The 25,526-nt window shown below is 41.7% G+C and overlaps 1 protein-coding gene across 4 annotated transcripts in view; it reads right to left on the bottom strand.

Moving 5' to 3' along the window:
- ccny (cyclin Y) overlaps nucleotides 1–25,526 on the bottom strand; it is a 45,593-nt gene continuing 20,067 nt past the window's right edge. Inside the window, exons 2-12 of one of the 4 annotated variants that reach the window (XM_049564884.1) lie at nucleotides 16,814–16,888; nucleotides 15,464–15,484; nucleotides 14,215–14,249; nucleotides 14,020–14,043; nucleotides 13,375–13,475; nucleotides 13,225–13,260; nucleotides 12,763–12,820; nucleotides 12,233–12,352; nucleotides 8,417–8,583; nucleotides 5,540–5,702; nucleotides 1–3,315 (exon numbers count right to left, since the gene is read on the bottom strand). In XM_049564884.1, coding sequence (XP_049420841.1) covers nucleotides 3,199–3,315; nucleotides 5,540–5,702; nucleotides 8,417–8,583; nucleotides 12,233–12,352; nucleotides 12,763–12,820; nucleotides 13,225–13,260; nucleotides 13,375–13,475; nucleotides 14,020–14,043; nucleotides 14,215–14,249; nucleotides 15,464–15,484; nucleotides 16,814–16,888 — 917 coding nt within the window. In that variant the 3' untranslated portion in view covers nucleotides 1–3,198. The remainder of the gene's footprint in view (nucleotides 3,316–5,539; nucleotides 5,703–8,416; nucleotides 8,584–12,232; nucleotides 12,353–12,762; nucleotides 12,821–13,224; nucleotides 13,261–13,374; nucleotides 13,476–14,019; nucleotides 14,044–14,214; nucleotides 14,250–15,463; nucleotides 15,485–16,813; nucleotides 16,889–25,526) is intronic. The other 3 variants (XM_049564885.1, XM_049564886.1, XM_049564887.1) reach the window with 3 other exon arrangements.

Raw genomic sequence — 25,526 nt, forward strand, 5'->3', positions numbered from 1 at the left:
GTGATTTTATAGGTTTACTTTCAACGACATCCCTGTACATTTTCCTTGTTCTGATTTGAGAAATGTCAAGAAAGGAGCAAATCAGGAGGTGATTTGTTCATGAGAAAAATGCTTATGATAGTTTCGCTGATTTCCAGTAAATACAACAAGTGTGGAGCCCCAAAACTGACAAAACTTTGTAAAAGGAGATCAGAAAAGTCAAAAATACAGTAGTATTGTTAGTTAGATAAAAAGAAATATAAAGTTTGAGGACTTTCTTCTAACCTCAGTTGATTGACACTTTATTTATTATCTTTCACCAAATCATTTTCCAGTTGTTTGGTCTCGGCATACATTTAATCATTTTTCTGCTCTCTATTTTTTCTACACAACATCTCCCACTTATTTCACTGTATTTTATTTTCATGATGCAGAAAAGAAGATGTTCTTGACTGTGTATGTCCACAGCATGTGACTGGTCCAGCATTTGTATGCTTGTGCCTGTGTGTGTAAGATCCAGTGACTGTATATAAAGATAGATGACATGACAGCTCCCCAAAAGTGAAGCCAAAACATCTCAATCGCCCCCTGGTGGCTGGCTGCAGTATAGATCATAAACCCTGCCCCCTGCATGTGAGGGAATGGGACATGGGCCAAACTAATAAGTCAAATATTTTTCGCAAAGATGTTTTCTGCCATTTTAGGTAGTTCTTATTATGCTAACCTATGTTGAAGTGTTCCTTTTTCTCAAGTTTGGTTTCAACTAGTTATCTGATGCAATGCAAAGGGGGTGTGGCATCATGACTGACAGCTGTGTGTGTCAACCGGTGTGTTCCCAATCAATGGCGCCGCTTGCGACTGGGTCGGATGGGTGTGTGGCAGGAACTTTTTTTTAATATACTTTATTAATCCCCGAGGGGAAATTCAATTTTTAATTTTCAACTTGATACCATGGCTCCACATCCCGATTGCTACTGCGCATACTCTGTCTCCAAATGACGTCACCAGCACAAGATGGCAGCGCCCATATCAGGAATACTTTGGCTTCATTTTTGCAAATGAGAGAAACGTCATCTGTCGTTATTATCAGTCTAATCTAAACAACTGTGTAGCTAGGTAGCTAAACTGAAAACACGAATGGCTAAACCATGAATGAATTAAGAGAGCTTGATACCCAGCTGCTACTCAGCCATGCTGCCAGTTTGTCCCAGTAGCCTCTTGCAGTACTTAAGCAGCAATTTCCCAATAGACCACCATTATAAGAGAGATGTTGGTAAAACTGGAACATTTAACTGACTGAATGTGTGCCAAAACCAAAAACAAATTAAATTTTAATCTACTTCATCAATCGAAGGAAACTGTCAAAGCTTTAAAGGTTTTTCCAAAAGCTCAATTGTAATTATTTCATCAACAAAAATATTCATTGATGTATTTTTGACTTGCCTGATCACCTTTTCCTATCATTTCCCAGTTACGAGGCTCCGTATAAACACAGGCATCGTTGAACACATGAATCTGGCAATGCTTCCACAGACTGGGGTAAAAAAAAATTAAAAATGACAACAAATAATAAAACAAGGCTGAATTGTCTCGTATTATCTATATACCATATACAGTATGTAACACATAAAAAAACTTGGCATTTTCTGCAGTGTGAAAACATCGTAACAAGAGAACAGACAAAAACTCTTAAGTGGTGTCTCCCATTTTAAATCTTAATACTTTGTCTTTACTTGATTTGTCATAGGAACAAGAATCCGACATATTTACCATCCCCGTCATGTACAGTAAAAACTGACCCAATATAAATCTTCTAACATCATTCTGTTTTGTTTTTTTTTTACAGTACGACCTCAGTCTACAGATCTGCACACCTGCGCTGTATTTACACTGTACAGAGACAATTTAGCAAAATGTATACAATCGATCTTTTCGTGAGCAGTGTTTGAATCGTCACTTTAATGCTTCCTCATTCGTTCCGCTCCTCTCAGAACAACACAAAACAACCCTGAAGAGTCATGCGTTTAGTGGCACCTAAATGTCAATGGTCCATTTGTGCTGTTTCTTTGTAAGCTGGAAGAACCATACAAAAATGTTAAAGGAAAAAAAAAATACTTCAATTATTTGTTCTATTCCTCCAGTAGAAAGGGGAGAGGTGTTAACGTAGCTTATTACAGGCACCACAGGTCAGGACAATGGCAGTGAATTAAGTACAACAAAAGCTCTACAGTATGTCTCACGTCTGACTGAGAGTAGTGGACCACTGTCTTCCGGTCGAGTCTTCTCCCAAGTATGCATGCTTCATCGTATTCGATCACAACAACAGAGCGATGCATGGATATTGCTTTAAGTGAGTGTCTGAACGGCGGCTGGATGGCCTCGCTGTGAGAACATAGTACACGTTTAATTCCCAGGTCCTGCCAAAGCGCCCCTGAGCTAAACACCGACTTGCGTTTTCAATGTTAGCTCTCCGAATGAAAACTTCAATTAAATGGCCACAGTGTAAATGGATGCGACGATATGTGGTCCAGTCGAATCGAACTGTACACTCAAGGTAGCGGTGGAATGTACACGTCTTCGCTTGGATCTGCCGGCAGAGCTTTCTGCTGCATGGGAATGCAAAGGAACAGATAAACACCAACAAAACACTGAAACAAATCGAGGATTTGAGCATTTTAAAAATTCAAATGTGCCTGTAAGCTGTCAAAAAAATCATCTCATGCTTCAGCTAAGAAAGTGACTGAGTCAGAAGGTTAAAAATTAAAGGAATGTACACGGCTTCCCTCGATCGACCGTACAAGCCAGCGGAGCCTAAGAGGGAATTGTGGAACGCTGTTGTCGCTACCGTCTGTCGCTTCTCGCATTAAGCTTGTTCCTATTTTTTTCCCCAACTTCACACAGTCTCTCATATTGCCAGCTGTGTTTCTTCTTCTGTAGTTCGGCCTCCTCTTCTGCATTCACAAGACGTTCACTCACACACTTCAGTTTGGTTCAGCTCAGCTCTGTTTGGTTCAGTGCAGGCAGCCAGTGGGACTTCTTTTATGTACAACCAGAGAGGGTGCAATCACACTTGTAAAAGTGCCCGCTTGTGTGTATATGTGTGTATGTGTGTGTGTGCTGATCCACAGGACTGCTGCCCACCTGGTGTGCCCGCTTACCAGGCAGAATTACAGTACAGTATGTCTGACAGGTCTGTCTCTGTGCTGCAGGCGGCCAGTGTTAGGAAATGATGGCCGGACACCACCGCACCACCGTCAGGTTGTCTGCGCTCACTGACCGCTTCTTCGCTTGTTTCCTCAAGTCCTTGTATTTGTCGTCACACAACCGTGAGATGGCCTGGAGGACGAAACATATCAGACGTCAGACAGAGATAATGAGGCGTACCCTGTGTTGAGTTCCTTGTAATTGTGAGTACGATATGAGACGACAATCTCAACTAAACAGCAAATATGTCAAAACACAAGAAGCACTGTCGTCTTTAATTGAGATAATCAAGCTTTAAAAAGTCTTTTGGCTGGACGGTCACTCACTCAGTTATTTTGGTTTCATCCTGTCTTATGTGATTATTGGCTTAAAGTATTCAGATGGTTTTCATGAGTATTTGAAAAAGAAATCCAGTCAGATTTGTTCTTGGCACTCTGTAATTCTGACACGACAAAGATCCGTCAACGAGCATTAATGTGGCGCGCTGTCACCGTCGCAAAAAGTTCTACTCTTCGGTTAATCAGATGTTTTGGATTATTTCTGACCTATTTTTAGATTTGTCTTTGATCCTTTTAATTAAATCTATTTTTATGGAGACAGCTCACCCCTTCCTTCTTATACTTATTTTCAAATGGTTAGTTATTTTACTTATCTTTAATTGTGTTTGTTCTTTTTGTTTTACCGTTACTCTCTTATGACTTTCCTGTCAAAACTGAAAATATAACATAAAAAAGATGACAATTTCTCAGCATTAGCAACATGAAATGACTGTAAATTACAGTTTGAAGTGATAAGTCAGAACCTAAACACACAGAATACACATATTTTTAAAAGGATCAAATGGAAACTAACTGTATTTGCACCCTAAAAGTAAATAAACAAATGTTAATTTCTGTCTGAAAAAACAAAGTATAAAGAGGTTTTTAATCCAAAATTTAAGTATGAAGTACACAAATGTTCCCCCCTACAAATCAGGAGTTTCATTTTCAAGTCTTAAGTTCTCCTCTTGTTGCACCTTTTAGTGTGAAACAACTAATACCTGTCTTACGCCAAATGACAGACAAACTTCCAATGTAGGAATAAAATCATGAGAGTTTTACCTCAGCCAGTGCACGCTCCCATGATCTTGATCGTTTGGTGTAAGGCTGTCATAAAACTCCAGCTTTCTTTAATCAATCTTTTTCTTGTTTTGTCATTCAAACAAAATCCCATGTTTAATATTGTCATTAGTTTTTAGTCTACCTAAATTTCAATGACATGAACATTGGCAAAGCTCTCGGGGGTGTTGCTTAAACTACAGGCTGTACTTCCACATTTTCATACTGCTCACCACCGATGCTGTCGCCGTGGACACAAAGAGTATCAGCAGGTAGAGAGACAGACCCACCCCTCTCTCTTTAACTCGGACTAAAATCTGATAAAACGGTAAATCTAAGCAGCACTGATCAAACACATATCAAGAATATGTTACTGTATTGCCTGCGTTTATGAACAAGAAGTGGGTGCCATACTGTTTCCTGCAGTGAAAATAGAGGCCGAAGAAACAAAGATGAAATTGTAAAACTCTGCAGTGCTGATCAAATATAGACCAAGATTCTGTAACTGAGTTTCTAATATCTAACCTCAAATGTTTTCAGAAACATGTTTTAGCTTACTGTTTAACTGTGAAGGAATGAATCGTTTGTTGCCAGCTGGCCACTTCTATTTAAATGGGACGTGTTCACATGTACGTTTCCCTTCCTCTTGAGCAAAAGTGTCCGTCTTCTCAGTATTTGTGTCTCTCTAAAGCAGCAATATTCCTTAATATTTTTCTTAAAGAGAGTTTGGCATATTATTTTCCACCAGGGGGAGGATGGAAAATAATCTCAAAAGGAATCTAGCTCTTGTGTTGTAAGATCCCGAGTCTTTTCAAAATCTTACAGTGTGTGACTAAAAACTCACACCGTCTTTAGATTTGAGACTAGACATTTTATTTACTACACCTGTGCTTTTCTTTCTGTGAGAAAGGTCTAGTTTGCTGACTGTAGTACGGCAGAGAGATAAGGAGGGAGAGACAGATGTTGAGGCAGTGAAGATAATTACACAGCAGCACAGTCCTACATCCCGTCCTTCATCCTGCAGATGATCTGCAGTATGTGTGTGTGTGTGTGTGTGTGTGTGTGTGTGTGTGTTGAGCTGAGGCGCTTCAAAACACTAATTAGCCGCATGGCCTCAGTTCATTGTGTTGCACATCCTCAGGCCACAATAAATGGGGTTCAGATTCTACGATTTCTTTTGCTTTTAATTTTTTTCTGTGTGACCTGAACCTGAAATTAAAAACTGTTTCCAGTGTTTCGTATGTGTGTGTATAACTCACCTCTAGTTTCTGGGCCTTGTCTCTGCTGAGGGGCTCCAGAGGGAAGCTGAGGTTGTTGGCCTCAGCCAGGGAGCGCAGGTCGAAGTAATACTTGGCGTAGACGCTGGACGGCACGTTGATGTTGAACTGCAGCAGCTCCAGGAACTGACGCTCCAGCTCATTCCTGATGTCAGAGAGAGAAGATGTGTGAGTCGAGAAGCTTCAAAAAATCTGATATTAACTGAGACTAAAAATAAAATTAAGATAGATCTTTGAAATTGAATTGTCTGTCTACAAATAAATTCAGTACAGAGAGACTGAAGGAGACAAAGAGACAAGAGACGGGGTGTTAGTGCTCATGAGACCATCCTGGCAAATCCATCACCTCACACAGACGGTGGGTGTTATGTTCACATGTACTGCACCAATACACATGCACCGAGTAAATCCCCAGTACACCCACCACACATAAGCCTTTCCTCATACTGAGAATGAATGATATCGAGGCAAAAGGGCTCTGAGCATTATGTGTAAAGAAAATTAATCCCACATCCTGAAAATGCTATTGTCATGCTCTGCCTGATGCAGCACAGCTCTATGATCCCTTCTGCAGCGCGCTGACAGATGCTTTCATCTGTTTATCTCCAGTCACGGCCGATTCATTCTGCATTGTAACCTGCATAAGAAGCACTACCCATCCCTTCTTCCTAGCCTTTGTTCCCCACCCACGCACACTTACAGGCATGCAGCAACAGACGGGCTAAATTTAGACTCCGCTGTAGCCAAACTCAGCCTAATAATGCTGCTTCTTTTTTATCTCGCTGTGGCACTCATTCAGCTATTCTCATCTTTTTCTTTTTGTGCGTCTCCGCTCCTCACAATTCTTCCCAGACTCCCCTGCAGTTAATTCGCAGTCGAGCTCGAGTCTGCTGGGGGGTGGAGAGGGGATTCAGCAGGCCATGTTCCCGAAAACGGATTTAAAAAGAGTAAAATTGATCTGAGGCAATCTTTGGTCAAGCACTGAGTCACCGTCGGGTGAAAATGCCATATGGGCGCACAGCAGAACCACATGCTGGGCTTCTCTCAGTGGAAAGAGTCCCGAACAGGTGGATTACAGTCATTGCTCTGTAAAATCTGAGCCCAGGGACAAGAATATACAGCCACTGATGCAGAAGCATGTGAATGCAGGAAGCTCAAAGGTCTCGGCAGCGGCAACACGTCCACAGCATCATGTTCCCCCTCAGAATAATCCAGCCAAGATTCCTGTGGATTTAGGACGGATGTAGGGCAGACTAGTGGGTCCTCATGCTCAAGATGCTTCTTGCCTGTGTCACACATGGCAATTTCATTTGTAAGTTCAGATGACATCCAGTTAAAGCCGTGCATCTCTTTCTGTCAGCGAATAAACAGAGCGATATTTATGCATGTAGGCCTGTAAACACCACGAATCGATACAGCTATGGCGCTGTAAGTACAACATCAACACGTCAACACAGTAAGACAACATCTAATAAGGTTTATCATAAGGTTGAGTTGTACTTAACTGAGCCAACCTACTGTATTCCTGCTTTTTTAGGACCAATCTAAAGCCGCAACAGGAAGCAGTAAAGGGTGTCAGACAAACTGAGCAGAGGTCGCCCTGAGCGTGTCCAGGCCACACACATGTGACTCTGAGCACCTCGTGGACCCAGGTTGACCCCACACACACAGACTATTCTAAGCATAGAAAGACACTAAGACTGGTTGCACAAAACACCTTAAGTTTTCACCTTGAGTATGCCACTTAAGGCTTAATTTCTCCTTAGCTGAGGAACACACAGAGGCGCACAGAATCCCTTAAAAGGTTTCATGAAGTCATTTACTGCGTTGAAAGAGATTTTACCGTGGTAAAAGTTTCCATGGAGATTGTTTGTTTGCTTAGACTCGCTTGTGACGCCTGTCATCGTCTCACAAAGTTGGCTTATGGTTAGATAGTGGAAAAATGGCAGAAGAAAGGAAGACCAGACTGACCATATTGGTCAGAGGAGGAAAAGATTATACATCTGGAGGAATACAATCATAGAAAGCACAAACTACAAAATAAGTTTGATCCCCAAATACCAGAAAACAAAAAACGATTACAGGGAGAAACTGCAATGCTGCAAGTTGTTTTTTTCTCATTAACCTTACTTTGGTTGTTAAGGTCTTTTGTGCAACGGTCTAGGTATTCCTTAAGTATAAGACCAAGACAAGGAGGAAACCATAAAAACTTAAGTGAACATTTAAATGAAACCTTAAGAAGAGGGTGTTTTGTACAACCAATTTTATTCTGAGGAAACCTTAACCGGGACTTTAAAGAAAAGTGTTTTGTGCAACCGGCCCACTAAATGAGGGTAGAGACAGGGCAGGAAAGGGACGTAACAAAGACTTTTTAAGTTTTCTATGAGAGTGAACCACTTACCTTTGAGTTCATCAGACTAAACAAAATGAAATTACCTGGGTGGGAAGCACTCGGCAACATTCGCCACCCAGATAATTATCGTCTCTCACACACGAACTGAGCCAGCTAGCTATAAAGTTAATTTATCTGCTGTAATTTATTTTGGCTCGCTCTCAATAGATTAAGCAATGAAAATGAAAAGTTGGCTATAAAGGCTATGTGTTATTAAGTAACATTTTGAGTGCAGAAATAATAATAAAAAACATCTCCTGTCACCTTCATTACACAGACACTTAATTATCTTTAACACATTTAATGTTTAATAATTACTGTTGTGCAAGAGGAAACAGACCATTGGCAGCAGCTGCTAACATTTAGCGTTCCTGACATTTCTGTTGTGTGCACTGCATTTCTGTGCACATTTGACAACCTCCCTATTAATAAAATGCAATATTGTGGATGTGTATGCAGCAACTCACATGTCCTCCACAGTGATATCCTTGAGAATTTGGCAGTAGTCCACGTTCCAGACCGCCTGGTCGTCCCACACCTTAGATGCCAGGAGGATTGCTCCTAGCACGATACGCTTCCAGTTGGCAGGGCAGATGTCGATCTCAGCGTACGTCAAGAGCCTCTCTAAATACACCTTAGGCAAAGAGATGTCAAATATAAATGTCTCATAAATACCTATATTTTCCACTTCTTTGAACGTACAAGCTTATACACATAATTTGTCTTTTCTTCCATATAATAAACCACCATATAACAAAGCTTGTGTTCATGTGTTTAACAGCCTCTCCCTGTCTATATTCCTTTGCAGAGACTGTCTCACAGTCTCCTGCCTCCTCCTCCAGGTAAAAACCACAATAACAACATGTCAGCAGCTGATGGAATCCAGCTTTCCTGGAGCTCACTCGTTAAAATATCCATGCGGATCGAAGCACTCCATCTGTCTGCCTCTCTCTCTCCCATTGTCAGTAGCCACAATTCCCACACAGTCTGCAGATCACAAAGCACGCAGAGCCCGCAGGCACCTCTTCCTTACAAGCTGGAATTCTTGTACAGAAGCTGATTCTTCTGATCCACTGATCATCGTTTTGTTAGAAAGTCGCTGTGGAGCATGAAAGCTGCAGTGATCTGCTGCATGGAGACGACTAAATGTCTGGCTTGCTAATGGATATGAAACAGAATAACTTAAAGTTTTCTAATGAAAGCAGCAGACTTTCTAAACATGTTTGTAGTAGGCATGGTCGAACACAAATAATTAATCTTATTCGTTAGTTTCCCCTGGCTGACGGGGGGCCACATTTTTCATTTTCCATAAATAAAATGTACCGCAGGCTCAACTGAATTCAGACCAGTTACAGTAGCTTAAAGCGCCAAAATCTGTCATTTCAGATGACAAGTCTGACAAAAAAACTCTGCAGAGCTGCTGTATTTTTTATGGCAGAGTGGAATATACTGTGCATTCGACTTATTATAATTCTGTCTGGATCCGCACAGTGGCAGAACTGTCAGTGTTTTGTGATTTAAAAACCTAAACAGAATCCTAGAAGACTGTGGAAAGTAGACATCTGCAAGATGATGATGATTACTGTCTAATTACTGGACAAAAAATGGTACCTTGTCGCCTGGACAAATAGAGAGACAAAGAGAAAGGAGAGGTTGAGAAAGAAATAAAAATATAATCTCATCTTACTTGCCCACCACCACAGCTCAGGTGGCTAATTGGACAAGTCATGCAGGGTTGGGCTTTGTGCCTGCAGGCAGTGCTAACCTATCTCTGTCGTGGCCCAGAGTCCGCCAACAGTCACCACATGTACTGTACACTCATCTGGCAGCAGGCAGCAAACACTGAAGAAAGCCTGCATGAAATGAGAGCCAGGCCGCATGCTGAGCGATATGAATGCAACAGCAGAGAGGGAAACTATACAAACAAGCACAACAAATAATCCAGAGGCAGTGTGGATGGCAAACAGCAGCCCTGCGCAAATACATTAAACCCAGATGGTTTAATTTTGTGATCGTAGGGCTGAAGCCACAGAGAAATTGGTCTTTATGGAGCTCAGAGGTTAAACTAACAAAGCGGTTGGCGACCCTTACTGTCAAAAGAGCCATTTTTGGCTAAAAACAATTATAATAAATCTGTCTGGAGCCGCAATACATATATTTACCCTATAGTGACAACAATACATCCTATTTAATCATTCCTAGTAGGTCTAAATGAGCATTCGTTAATATGTTTTACAACAAAGTAGTGACTCTGTGGTGCAGCTATTTAGGATTATTTGGTACTTATACTTTGCAGCATTAGAGGTGAGGGCAAACAAATCTGTCCTCTCACTATGAAATTTCTTTTTTGGATTTGGGATCAAAAGCTAACCTCACTCAGGAGACACAACACTAGCCGTTGTCATTCGGCAAATTTTAGGAAAAGGCACCAGATCGTAGACATATGATGCACATAGTTGATGATCAGTGTATCGGCTACACATTTACACAACTGGAGAATGTAAGAGTAACGTAAGGGCTACAACAATGATAAATAAAAAATTATATTATTTCCATATATTTTTTGTCAAAGTCACAGGGAGCCACTCGAGAAGATGCATGTGGCTCCTGAGCTGCAGGTTGTCTACCCCTGAACTAACCCCAGGAACAGGCTAATCTCTGAAACTGAAGATGTTCTAACTGGACTAAATGTTGTAATAAAAAAAAAGTATCCTGCGAGTGTCAAATCACATCTATTATTCATAACAATGGGAAGCTAAAGCACTTTATAGTTCACTCAGTAATACATAGGTTCAATATATCCACAATCCTGACTGGTGGTTGTTGTTTTAACTACTCTAAATCATAGGTCAGCATCCCAAGTTTAAACTCCAAACCATTTAAACAACTAACCAATAAAACACTTTCTCCTGGAATAACTAATAACAGAGTGCTAAAATTAATAAATGCCTAAAAGTTTCTGTGTGACACACCAGTGAATGACCTTTGCCCCCTGAAAATGGCTGTGGTAACTGAGCTGCAGCTTCACATGTTACAAAGTGCAGTGTGTCTCCAGTGAGTGTCATTTTCTTGGTGCCTTTTCGTGGAAATCTTGAACAATGATTCGTCTTCACAAAGGAAGACATGCTGACTTCTCCATCCCATACAGAAACACCCCCTCTCCTCTCCTGTGATGATGTCACTGCTGGGAAGAGAAGGAAGACTCCCTTATCTAAAGTTAGCTGTGTCAGCTAAGCTAACCCCACAACCTCCAGCCAACAGCGCTATTCAGTTAGTGATGGAATGCCACACTTTACTCTGGGTGGAAGTGGCAGGACATGTGCCAGTGTGTGTGTGTGTGTGTGTGTGTGTGTGTGTGTGTGTGTGTGTGTGCGTGTGTGTTTTAGTTTTGTCTCACACATCTTTGTTAGAGCACCCTTGCACACGGATAAAGACACAGAAACACGACAGACACTGTACGTCAGCTCGCTCGCTTGCTTTCCCATCACCGTCCGGCCACAAGGGTCCACCCATAACATGCAGTTAACACATTTGTGCATCTGTCAGGAAGCAGTGCAACTCAATACGAGGCCACCGGGCCAGCGCATTAACCCTGCACTTCCCTGTCTCCTGGGACACACGCGTTGACCAGAGCGACAAAGTGTGGAAAGAGATGTTTCTGGGCAGATGAGTGAGAAGGGAGAGTTAAATTTCGACTAAATGTGGCTGATAAAAGTTGGGAAAAACAGCACAAGTTAATTAACCTTATGCATCAATTTAAGATTAGATATGTCTGTCTTAACCTGGTAAAATGATTACTATTATTAAGAGACAAAGTAAGGGAGTAAATAAGGAAAGAAATTAAATGCAACGGGGAGTAAAGCGTTGACGTTTTTGACGTTTTTGATCCAGGTGAGCTGGACCGAAAACCTGTGGTACAGTAAAGCACCAATTATATCCTTGCTACAGGCGCAGACACACTTTACACACCAAGGTAATTCTGAGAGGAAATTGCACAGATCAAACTGATCCTGTCACTTTTTTTGTATCACCTTCCAATTTTCTGCTCTCTCCTGTGAGAATTAGTTAACTTTCCAACATTTTCGGGGGACACAATCTCTGCAGAGATTTATCGAGCATTTCACAGGATTCAGGAGGAAGAAATGAGGTCCAAAAATAAATCAGAGAAAGGAGCCTAAGGAAGGCGACAGAAAAGAATACACAAGGGAAGGGGGAAAGAGAATCAGGAAGCAACACTCCCTCCTGGTGTCAGCGCTGAAACGCACACACACACACGCACTTACCAACGTGACAATGGCACACTCGGCGGTGAGCTGTGCGGCGCTGAACAGCGTCCTGACGAAGCGGTAGATCTGCTTCTGCTCAGGGTCGTGTTTGTCATAATCAGGAGGAATTTCAGACTTCTACAACAGAAGATAACAAACAAAATGAAAATGAAAGAGTCGCTGTGCTGGCAACATTTGATGTGACTGTGACCAAAATGAAAACACAAGCTGCTAGTTGAGACTGCTTACAAATGTGTATTAATTTTGAACGGAGTGCTTTGTAGTTTTCGGAAATGGAGCATCAGGCAAAGTGGTGATGTAATGTTTTGGACTGACACTTCCAAAAAAAAAAAAAAAAAGAAAAAAAGAACTGAAAATACATTTCAATGATCCAGATGGCTCCCAAGATTACAAGACAGATTTCCCCCCTCTATGTGATCCATTTGGGTATTTGCTGTTCATCAGCGTGTGCGGTTTGTCTTGCTGATGAGTCCTGACACTTTTACAGCGCTCGCATCGTGGAAATTTATCTTTGGTTGAGGCCTTACCGAGAGCGGGTGCAGTTTCTCATCGAAAATATCTAGCAACATTCTTCCGTCGATGTCTCTGGAATGACAAACAGATTGGAGGAACATCAGGGTTTGATAGAAATAAAAAACAGGTGGCATGAGACTCATATCATTTGATGTCAGATTGCCTGTTCAATACGCCATTTATGGGCATTTATCTGCGCTTTAAACAGCTAGGATTCCTACAGGTTATCATGTAACGACACAAAGAAAAGGTTGTCTCTACATCATTCAACAAGCCCACATTTTATTGCAGGCTTCACATGTCACAATATCTAAAGAGTCTGACATTTCAACGTGAGCTTAGGGAGTCAAAAGGGGCCATTTTCTTTCTATCTTTGTTTGCTAACCTCTGACACTGATATCTGATGCAGGATTGTAAGATGAATCGCACATAGAGAGACAAAGTTCCCCATAAATGAGTGAAAACACTTGTCGTACCTGTTCTTTATGTGGTAGTATATTGCGAGGGCTACACTGTGAAAGGAAAAAAAGACATCACAACAAAGAGTCAAAACATTTCCTCTCATTGTGGACAGATATTCATCATTACATTATGATTATTCTCTCATCTTTGGCGAGTACAGTTACCATTTGATGGTGTATTTGAGGTTGGGCTGACTGACAGTGCTGTCGTCGAGGAATATGGTGGAACAGGAGCTGTACTTCCGTCTCACTGGGCCTGGATGATGCTGGAATTCACACGCACATACAGACATACAGACAGACACACATATGCGTCAATCTATATTTCAGTCGTACACGGATCGGCCAAGAGGCCTGCTGACAGCCATGGAAAGCAGGGCACCTGTGAGCCCACAAACTAATTCTGTGTGTCCTCTGGCAGCGCTGGACATGGTTGCATGCAGGAATGGCATTTATGGTGGAGTGCATCTTCAGAGAGGCCCCAGACTTTGATTTAGTGATGAGCTTTCTTTCAAAGTAATTTGCATGATCAAAATCAAATGAATCTTTATTATTTTTAGGGATAAACATGTCACTGATTCATCACTAAATACAGCATAATTCAATAATTCCTGCACTTGGGGCAGAGGGAGTGAAGGACAAAGATGGACTACACCACGATGTGATGAAATAGTTGTGGCTACATTATTTTTCTACGTCTAAATAATGACTTAACTACATCCTCTGCACATATGGCTACAGCTGTAAGTGTGTGGTTTGAAGAGGGAGGGGCAATGATTAAAGGGTTGAGGGTCATTTCAAGGATTTTACCTTGTTCTCCGAAATGTGTGTGAACTTGCAAAAAATACAAGACATTAAAATCACCAGTTGCACCCTTAGAAAATTCACAACTGTATCACACTTGACAGTTAAATGACAAAATTAACGTCATAGTTTCAGGCTTTTGTGCAAGATCCACTGCTGCTGTTTTAACATATCATACACAGTGTCCTTTATCGTACTCACATGGTTGATGTAAAGGCTCTTCCGCTTTTCTCGAACTGAAAAGGAAGATGAGAGAGCAAGAGTCAGTGCTGCCTTCAAGCTGGGTATGAGTGCAGTACACAACCCTCACAGACAGGGAGCAGCATTTATCCAGGGTTAATAAGTTCCCTATCAGTGCGGATTTTGAGAAAATATTGGATGAGCAGCTTTTTCTCCTCTAATTATTCTACACTACATTAAACAAAGCATGGCAGCTTTGGCAAACAGCATTTGTAGCATGAAGAAAGGAACATTTCCAAGCCTGCAAATAGCTTTTCTGTCCTGTGACACTAGAATTTGTATTTTAATGTGTGGAAATGGGTATGAGCTAATTATTTAATCCATTTATCATTTTGGCCTACATGAAATTAACTGAAGCATGGTGGCTGTTTTATTCCAGAGGAGATTGTTACTGGAGCTTCATACAGATCTGCTCATTTGCAATGCTAATTCTGCTTAATGGACGTGATGATTTGTTAGTTTTATAGCGCTCACACACACGTACACAGCTGTGGGTCACACGATTGTGTCTGTGTGTGCATCCATGTGTGGTTATGTGTGTATGTTCTCTGTGATGTAGCAGAACACACAAGGGGGGGGGGCTGGCAAAGCAAACTGGAGCAGATGCAGAGCGCAGCATCGCACATACAGTGATGTAGCGAGCTGTCTGGCGCCTCTCATCCTGGCGCTGTCTGTCTCTCACCTCTCTGACACACACACGCTCTAATGCACATGTTTTTTTTTTTCCACTGGGCAGTCGTGACTGTGAGCACTGCTTTCTAGTAAAGCAGCCGGCTCTTGCGTCATAATTAGGGCGTGAAAAAACATGGATTTCTGAAATAATAATTGCGAAAATCGTGTTGTCTTTTCTACAAATCAGTACTGACACATTTAATATTCTCCTTAATGATGAGCTATGATGCTCGTGTCTCGTTTGAATCCTGACTTTTTACTTCACGAACACAAGTAAATTGCAGCCCAATTCACACTGGTGCACCCTATAGATCGGCATGCACATGGGAACATACACACACACACACACACACACACACACACACAACGAATGATATCAGCAGCGCAGCAGTGGAGGCACGTCATCCGCTAACAGAAGACCAAACAGATCAAGTACAAAAAATACAATAAAGCTTGAGACCACATAAAAAAGTCGAGGCCAAACACACAGTAAGCATAAAGCTACCCGCCTACTGAGACCAGACACACACATGCTTACCTCTCTTGTTGGGCACTGCAACTGAAAAAACACAAAGTCCAAGTTGTGTCTGTGTCCTGCATTGGTATTTATGTACAATATGTTGAGAGAACAGGCCAGCAGACATTCACACAAGAGCTTGATAAGGCTAATAAAAGAGCATCAGCGCCTGATATCGGATCAATCCATCAGCCTTCAGGCTACAAACTCTTCAGCTGAAGCAGCTTTTCTCCAGTGTGTGCAAAATGGAGCAATATCAAGCCTCTTATCATCAAAGTAAAGAGATTACGGCTAAAATGGAGCTCAGAAGCCAACTTCATCACATTTCGCTTGATTAAAATGCATTACTGTCACTCAAGGTCTGGACGGCTCCAGGATCAGTCTCTCTGCCTGATAGAGATGATCAAAACGCCGCAGCGTGTCTCAAAAAAATCTGACGCAAAGGCAGCTGGTAGAAAATTTCCACAGGAGCCTTTGTGGTGGATAAAAAATATGTTGATCAACAGTGCTCCACATCTGAAATCCCTGCATCAATGAAACAGCTTGCCTTCCTGCGAAGCTGGCGGCATATGCCATTGTTTGACTCGCTTGAGTTTGAAAACATAAGGATACTTTTGAAATTATTTTTGCAAGCTGCGGTATTGCTTAATGTGCAATCTGCCATATGGCAATGCTGCTCTCTGGATGACGTCTCTCAGCACGGTTTTTGAGAATCAATGGCAATTGATAAAAACGCATTCAGTCGGCATGAATGGTCGGACGGGCCCTGGGGGAGTTGGAGGAGTTGATGTAAAGTGGCGAGAAAACATTCTGAAAAATACACTAAAGAGTTGTGTGTGTCTGATGCATTCATGGGACGTCCACATTACTGTAGGTGTCATGATGTACACTTACAAGCTGTGTTGAATTGTATCCAAGCAGTACGATGTCCTCACAAATTTTGCATTAGACTGGTGCTTGTTGCGTGTGATATATTATCAAGGTATTGGATGTGGCAACAAATTCTTCAAACTGCAGTCTTCAGGCAGAATGCACACACTGATCTTGAAGCCATCAGAGGCCAAAAAACTGAATCAAACAAAAGCAATGGTGATCGGAAACTCTTTTGAGGCAGCTGCGGTTGAAAATCACCCATTACAGTGTTGTCCTAATCCCATTGCTTTTACGTGAGTTTCTAGGCTCAATACAGCCAACACAATTACACAATAACCTTGCCTCACACTTCATCGACCTCACCAAGGCAGGCCCTGTGTATTCCTAAAATTATTGTGGCCCTAGACATATTTAACATAACATTTGCAGACACCCTACGTAACTGTCAAAGCTTCAGAAGTAGGTTTGGGAGAGCAGCAAGGTGTTTATAATGCTCACCGTCAGTCTGTGACTTGCTGAGGAAGATGGTGCTGGCCCGGGGATGATCTGAGGGATTGTACTCCATCGGCAGATCTGCAAAAAAGAGGAGAGAAAACATGAGCCTTAACAGGCAGCATTCAAATCAGACATTCGATTTTGAGAGTTTAATTCAAAACTGATTTGTAAACCATCTCAAAAACCTCACAACCAGCCACAAAACCAATCTGTTTTTCAGTCTTTTGCCAAAATGATACTCAGCAGAATATATGAATACCTAAAACACGGCGTGGAGTGAAACCTCTCATCCTGAGGTTAAACGTGTGGGATTGGTTTTAGGGGTTAACCACCTCTCTCGCAATGGACCGAACTGAATGGAAAAACAATCTGTCAGCCGACAGTTTGCTGCACCAGCGCTGTGTAAACAGCAGTTTGTAAATCGATGTGCTAAGCAAACACACCAGAAAGGTATAGATTTGTTTTAGATCATTGTCTGCGCACACGTACCACCTAGGATCAACAGGCATATCAGACAGTAGCTGGCAATAGAGAGACGGCAATAAATCACAAGAGAAAGACCTTCGATGGAGCTCTGATCGCAGGGTTGTACAACATCTACACTCTGAGTCTGACGCTAAACTGAAGTGACTAAACTCCATTGAATATTATCAGATTAAGATGTTAATGTGTGTGTGTGTGTGTGTGTGTGTGTGTGTGAGTCTAAAGCCTAGTTCACATTACACGATTTCCACCGTGATTTTGACGTCACAGAAGATCTTGAGAGCCACCTTGGGTCGGAGGTGAGTCGGCATATAGTCTGCCACAACGAGTGTGAACAAGCCCACAAGCAAGTCGCCCCCTCGTCTGCGACTGGGACTGGATATCTGGCATGCTAGAAAACTGGAGAAGTCTGACACGTTTGGTGACGTCATCGCATTATCTGGGGCTCTGTCGGCGAGGGCTCAATGGAGAAATCTTGTGGTGTGCACACAGGTCGTAACGCAGTTGGCGAGACTCCCGATGACAAAATGAATTGAATTGAATGAATACTCCAGCTTCCTCCCACAGTCCAAAGACATGCAGGTTAATTGGTGACTCTAAATTGTCCGTAGGTGTGAATGTGAGTGTGAATGGTTGTCTGTCTCTATGTGTCAGCCCTGTGATAGTCTGGTGACCTGTCCAGGGTGAACCCTGCCTCTCACCCAATGTCAGCCCCCTCGTGAACCCCAAAAGGATAGGCGGTTACGGAAAATGAATGAATGAATGCACGTCACATGTTTAACCTTTGATGACTGCCTCAGGCTAACTGGAGTTTCCCAATGTGTGACAGTGCTGCAAAAAGTGATTTATTTTCTTTAATGATTGAGCTATTGACTTTTTTGATCAGTTGATGTATCTGTTAGCGTATAAAATGCCAAAAACACAATTTAAAAATGCCCATCCAAAGTTCCCAGAGTCACAAATCTTTCCATTTAGCAGATTACCTTCCAGCTTTTAATTTTTACCGTAAACATACCCTGTTCCCTTGTTAGATGTACATGTGCCAAACCAGAACCAGCTACAGATGCTGTTGCCTGGCAGACAGCTGCTATGTAAAACCACTGAATATATCAGCGTCAGCTTTGTGTCCTACTTCTTTGCCCTGATTAAATCCCATAGGCAAGTTTTTATTGTTAAATTTTAAACAAGACATTTACACTTGTTTGCACTGTGTGTTTCATAGCTGCGGCTCGTGACACAGAGAACCAGCTTTGTTTGAACAGTTGATTGGTATTACATCTCCACGGCTGCTTGAATTTTATGATAGCCTGGTGAAGGGATCTAATATCCTGAACAACCTTAGATGAAATCTTTGTTGACATAAAGTTATGATTATTATCATATTCTGGTCGAGGTTAATCATTGACTAAAACTGTAACTCTTAAAATCTCAACACAGCCACTACAAAAACAGTGTGGGGTGGCGACCCCATCAGCAGCTTCCTGGTTTCTCCGATGATGTCAGTGAAACAGGAAGGGTCAGACGGGACCAACACCCAGACAGACTAATAGAGAGAAAGAGAAACCCATGCCCAGAGACAGAAGAAGAGTGACAAGCTGATAATGAGAGAGAGAAGGGCAAAAAGGACAACAGAGCTGAGAATGAAGTGACGAGAGTGATGGATTTCAAACATGATTGACGGGGAGAGCGAAGACAGCAGGGGAGAAGAGAGAAATGATAAAAGAAAATAGAGATGGGGGAAAGGAGTCGAGAAAGATGTAAGGAAGGAAGTGCAAACCTTGAAGAACTAGCATGCTTGATGTTAAACTTAAGTTATTAAAACACACGATGTAATGACGACTGCAGAACATACTTCAGATCACACAGCCTCTTTCACTACACTGCGGGTTACACATGCGAGCCACTGCTATTGTGTCCGAACTCTTTTGAACTACTGTCTTTTTGTGTTTGAGGGCCACTTAAAGAGCCTCAAAGGACACACACACACACACACACACACACACACACACACACACTGCAGTGATGTAGGAGGATGTGACACACGGTGTTGAATAAAAGATGGGTGTGTGGGAAGAAGCAAAGAGCAGCGGAGGAGAACTGAAGGTGGATTAATGAGGTTGTGCACACTGCTCATCCATTAGTGACGTCGGCAGTACACATATCTGCAACACACCAGTCACAAATAACAGCAGAACAAATGTCTATGTTAAAATTCCCTAAAGCTGTTTTTCTTGACTCCAGATGATGTCATATGTTCAACACAGGAAGCCGGCTGACCACAGACCCAGGGAGTGTCCCTCTACACGGCTCGTGTCAGCGACATTTACTGCGGTTCCACCCATCCCCAGTTTTCTCCAACCTGGGGTAGACGAAAGCACCCAACTTCCTGCGTTTCAGGAAGTGGAGAGGAAATTAAGTAGGGGGTGACGGTTACTCATTGTTAGGGAGGCAGGCTGAACAAGGAGTGGAGGGAATAGGTCAGTGTGTGGATGCAAGCCAGATGTGTTGTAAGTTTCACTGTTCAGTCTCCTACAGAAAGCCTGCAGCACACACATGAACACACCGACGTAAGAATAGAAACCAAAAGAAGATGGACACTAAAGCAGTCGCAGCACATCGCACTTATTCCCATAGTTGTGCTCTGATAAATGAATACACGTCTGTGTGTTTCCCCGATGCAAGCTGAAGGCCCATTTCACAGTTTCATTGAAAGCAAAGGAAATCCATCACCTGGGCATTGTCTTGTCAGCGTCAAGCGGCTGCACAGTCATACAATAATAAACAGAGGGTAGGGTTGGGTAACATGATGATACCATTTGACAATATAGTTTTGTCAACCAGAGAGTAGGGCTGCAATGATTAGTCGACTAATCGATGACTAATCGACTATTAAAATAATCAGTGACTATTTTAGTAGTAATTTTTAGATGCATCGAGATTCTGTCTTGAGCGATGCGTGCATCTATGTGGAAAACTCATAATCGATTTTAATTTCATTTTTATATTTCTTTTTCAAATTACCGTAACTCTTCGACCATTCACGCTATTGACGTAATTCCAATGGATTCTGAAAGCTGATATACGGTACATTGCGGTAGTGACGTCATTACCTGTGGAGGAGGGGAGGGAAGTGAGCACAGCAGGAGGAGAGTGCAAGTTAGAGTGATTTAGCAGTGTTTTAGCGGAGTTTAGGTGGCTTTTTTTTGTAAATAATATTTAGTGTTATAAATAATAGTATGTGTTTTTTTTTAGAGCTTTTGAGTTTTTTTTATGCCGTGTTTTGAGTGTTTTTGCCGTGTTTTCGTCGTGGTTTCACCATAGTTTGTAGTTTTGCCACCGTTCTTTTTTTTTTTTCACAATAGTTTGTGTTTTTCTAGGTCATAGATAGTTACAGTCAGATAAAGTTTTGTAAATACTGGAGGAGAAATGTCGAGGAGGTCGACGAGGGACAGGAGAGTCCCGTTGAGATTTGTGGATGAGGAGGATGGACCAGTGGAGTGTAGTCATCTCAACCACAGTAAGTAATACAGTTTGTATGCACTGGATATGTATTCCCAGCTTTATTACAATAATGTTTTTCAACATCTACTGTAAATTTTCTAATTGCCTCGTTTTATAATCGAGAATCGTTTTATAATCGAAATCGTTGCCCTCGGAATCGGAATTGAATGGAATCGTGAGGTGCCTAGAGATTCCCACCCCTAGGCTATATAATGTTGGGAATAGGGCTGTCACTTTAACACATTAATCACAAGTTAACGCAAACCTCTTTTAATGCCACTAAAAAAAAAAAAAAAAAAAAAAGGGGATGTTTAGTTAACCTTTACAAGTATAAAGATGGACACTAGATTGTGATACATTCAGATTAATATGTCCGTCTGTTGTTGCTTGTTGGGCTTGAGTTTGCCACGGTATGCTTTCAGCATTTTTTTTGAGCATGCAGAACCTTTGAGGTTATTCTGGAAAATATTCTGGACAGTATTTCTTATAATTTTGAATTGCTGTAATAATAAAAAATATACATTTGCATAAAGTAAGCATATTTATCTACTCCCATGTTGGTAAGACGATTAAAAACTTTAAAAATATCCCTTAAAGGTACATTAATAACAGATAAATGTGTGATTAATCATGAGTTAACTATGGACAATCATGCAATAAAATGCAATATGTTAATCAACTGACAGTCCCAGTTGCAAATCAAAGAGCAGGACTGCTTTATATATTTCTATAATTTTTGTATCAATTTGATGAAGCTGGAAATGTCTAATGATTAATCCAGCAATGGATTCATGGATTAATCATAACAGAAACTCTTCTCTATTATTTATCCATAAACCATGTCTTGGTTGATTTTCGCGAACATGTACGCTATCACAATATGTATCAATATGGCAAGGATTTATCCATATTGCCTGCTCCTCACAGAGGGGTTGCCTTCATTACTATATCCAGTTGTTTTCCACACTCATTTATAAAGGTGGGAATCTGTATAAACTGTACAAGCCGATTGATTTCGCATTGTTATCAGTGTAACAGTTTAAAAATATACATATTTTAAATGTGTGTATGACAGATTGTCACCATTTGTGTTGAGACTGCTGGTGATAAATGAAACTGAAATCATATTTAAAAAACTGTGTATTTATTTGTAAATGTTTTGCTCAACTCAACTCTTCTCTAGGAGATTATCAATATTCAAAATTCATTCAAACACAAAATGGAGTTGGTGGAATGAATTTTTCCTCCTCCATAGCATTATATTTAGCTGCCACACTTGCCTGCATGCAGTGCTTACATCACTGAGATCCATCTTTTCCTGTATGTGAGCACAGAGTATTCAGCAAAGAGAGTCGGTTTCTTTATATATTTACATTTATCTTTTTTTTTTTTTTTTTTTTTTTAACTAGTGACTCTTCTAGATAGAAGATAAGAAATTCTTACAGGCAACATTTTAACACATTTTTTCCCACACCTCTCTTCTCTGTAGGAACTGGCGAATGTTATCTAACCTGTGCCTCATTTGTACCCATGAGAGCCCTGAGACATGCACCTCAACCACCTGCAGGACAAGAGGAAACTCTATACTGCTCTAAGTTACATTGTGAACAAGAATATCTGTATTACTGTGGTTAGCGGTTAGCTGGCACGCTGCCTGCCTGCCCTCTGCTCCTGTCATGAGGGCTGCCTCGGGTTGCAACATCAGCCCAGACAGGAAGGCCCTTCGCTGAGTTTTGGCTGCCCAGCTGCGATGCCTGCCTGAGGGGATCCAGATGGCACGGCACCGCCCGCCTGTCAGCAGCAGGCTATCAAACAATACGCCCACATGGTTAAGATAAGAAGCACACAGCACATTTTGTAATGGGGTGTTTGAGAATAGAGCACAAGATGTAGCTGCTGTTTGAAAATAGATATGAGATGGAACACCGTGCTGCTGCACGGTCACAGTTCGTGTGACACTGGAGTCTATTTTTCTATACTGTTTTGGTGCTGTTTGAAATGATGCAATCTGGTTCGACCATTGATGCGTGACGATTTGGGATCTTAAAATAATTTAACTCAAACACTGTCGCACTAAATGTTTTTCCTTAAAGCAAAGCAAAGTCAAGCTGTGCCTCAAGAATCAGCATTAAGAAGAACTACATACATGTTAAGTAAATTTGCAAACAACAGCATGTCGCTCCAAGTGTTTACTGTGAAAACAACTGTTCCTTCTTATTTTGCTGTGTACAGGATGCTCCCGGGCTGAGCGCACAGGTGAGCTCAGGGCCACCAGACCATAAGCAGCACACATCCAAGAGGAAGCTACAACAAATCACAGACACAGCGCTGTAAAAATGCAAATACAGTCACAGACAATTCCTGCCTAGTACACCTTTAAACCCCTGCTGCATTTGACTACTGTATCACTCTCTCTGGCTCTTGCTCCTGCCTCACCTTGAATCTCATCCATCTGCTTCCTGGTATAAAACAGCCTCCAGAGTGCAGTTTGGTGCAGCAAAGCACACAGTTTTCACGTAATACTTATCACAGCAGAACCTTTATGACTGCTGCACCAAATATAACTGTGAGTAGGCCCTGATAACGCTCCTGCGAAAGTGTGTTTGTGTCTTGTAATGTGAGAAAGAAGTAAAGTGAGATGTCAAACAGAGAGGACGCAGACCTTAACGTGGCTCGGTGGGCATTGTTAGCGAAGGTATAGGCTGTAAATGTGCGACAAGAGGGCAGGTCTTGACCGTTAAGTGGCTCTCACCTTGGATATGAAAGCACTTTGCAGAGCACAGAGGAGAGTCGACTCTGCTAACCCTGCACCTCTGTGAAAGTTTGTTATCTGTGTTGCGGCTGTATCAGTTAATGATACAGCCGCTGTGTTTTCATTTGAACAGCGTGCGCGATAAGAAGGAGCTGGCCGTAGTTAAAGCTGCACTGATAAGATTTTATGTAGAGAAACACCTTTATAGCAATATCCCATCTGCGCACATTCCCGTGGTTACAGTCAGGGGAATCTTTTCTGTTTGGTGGAAAAGATAAATCAGACAGTCTTTTTTTATGACCCCAATATTCAGCAATCACTAAAGTGGAGTCACTTAATTTGCTGTCACCTAATTCTGGACTCTGAAATGGCAAAATTCAAGTTTCTAAAGCTCAAAAAAGAGACAGCGATAAAGGCTGTTAGATTAAATTAATGGGTAGCCAAGTGAATAAAAGACTAATGCTTGAATGACTCACCGTCCTTTTAGCTTTCTCTCTATACAAAGATATGAACACACACACAACAATGAAGCAAACCCCCTGCAACATCATTACCGCTCTTCCCAACAGCTTAAACTGCCCCTGCGCTCGTATCATTGATTGACAATATCTGCCAAACTCAGCGCAGTGCTGCAGACTCATCAGAGGGAAAGAGCTGAGCTTTTATCAAAGAAAAGCCAACAGGGACCAAAAGATGGAGGGGATGAGATGGGGAAATTTCACCTGAACTGACAGAAAATATTCCAATTCTGATGACTTCAGCAGAACTCAATTGCAGAAGCGTGTGTGTTCACAAGCATCACACCATTAAAACTTCGTCATAACATTTCAGTTTCAGTCAATACGACTTGACACAACAAAGAAGCCGTAACATTTTGTTTCTGTCACTTCAATATGTCTTAAGATGAGGCATATGTGTACAAGATAACAAGCAGCAGTCGATAAGTCAAAGCCAGAGTGGCCGAACAACAAGTGTAGGAAGTGTTGCTGGGCCACTTGAGTGAAATGCCTGGTGAAAAAGAAATGCTGAGGGGCCTTTTTTTTTTCACTGTGAAAATGTGAAGAATTCTGAGCCGCAGTCATACGGCGCTAAAAATAACTGGTGAGCAATTCATTTAAAAGTTGAGATACTGGATAAAAATGTGCACAGGAAAAGTCAGAGGGATTTTTATTCATCATTATATCATAGTTAATATAAAAAAAAGAAACAAAGTAAAAGTGTTCAGACACCCAAAGGTCACACATTACCAAACAACAAACACACACCACACCTCCTGTCTGCCTGCACAGCCACATCCTGTCCTGAGAGGGGAAGACAGACTCGTATGCGAGGAGCCACAATAACCAACAGCCTTACAGCTATGTGTTGAGAGGACAAGAGTCAAACCAGCCCAAACTCCCCACAATCCATCACAGTGATTCCTTGAGGTGAAATTCCCTGGTAGTGCACCTGGCTATGTATACTTAGGTGTCAGATGTGGAGCACTGCTGTTGATTACTTTTACACTTGACGGATGGCTGTAATTAGGTGAAGCTGAAAGGAAACAGCACACAGTGTGGAAGAGGCGTAAAGAGAAGGAAAACTACTCCCATGGAAACCACTCAGTTAGGGGTGGGGTTAAAATAGACTTTTCCGATGCTTTGCGAAATCAGACATGGAAGATCTGGCATTGAATCAAAGATCAGTTTTCTAAATGTTAGTAAATAATGTGATGTTGACAGAACAAAAAAGGAAGAACTCAACCGAGAAGGCAGTGCAGCACCTGGACAATCGAAAGCACATACAGGTGAAAGTTAGCCTTGTAATTAGTCTTCATACTAGTCCATACCCATTAGTAGCTTTGTCACCTTCTACCTATGCCAATCCTCAATGCCTATGTGCAGTTTCACATAGATTGACCATGTCAGTGAGTAGAAAATAGGGATAGACCGATATGGATTTTTTTAGGGCCGATGCCGATTTTTTTCCATCACCCTTAGC

Source organism: Epinephelus fuscoguttatus, linkage group LG21 (assembly GCF_011397635.1).
Source record: "Epinephelus fuscoguttatus linkage group LG21, E.fuscoguttatus.final_Chr_v1".
NCBI classification, from domain to species: domain Eukaryota; kingdom Metazoa; phylum Chordata; class Actinopteri; order Perciformes; family Serranidae; genus Epinephelus; species Epinephelus fuscoguttatus.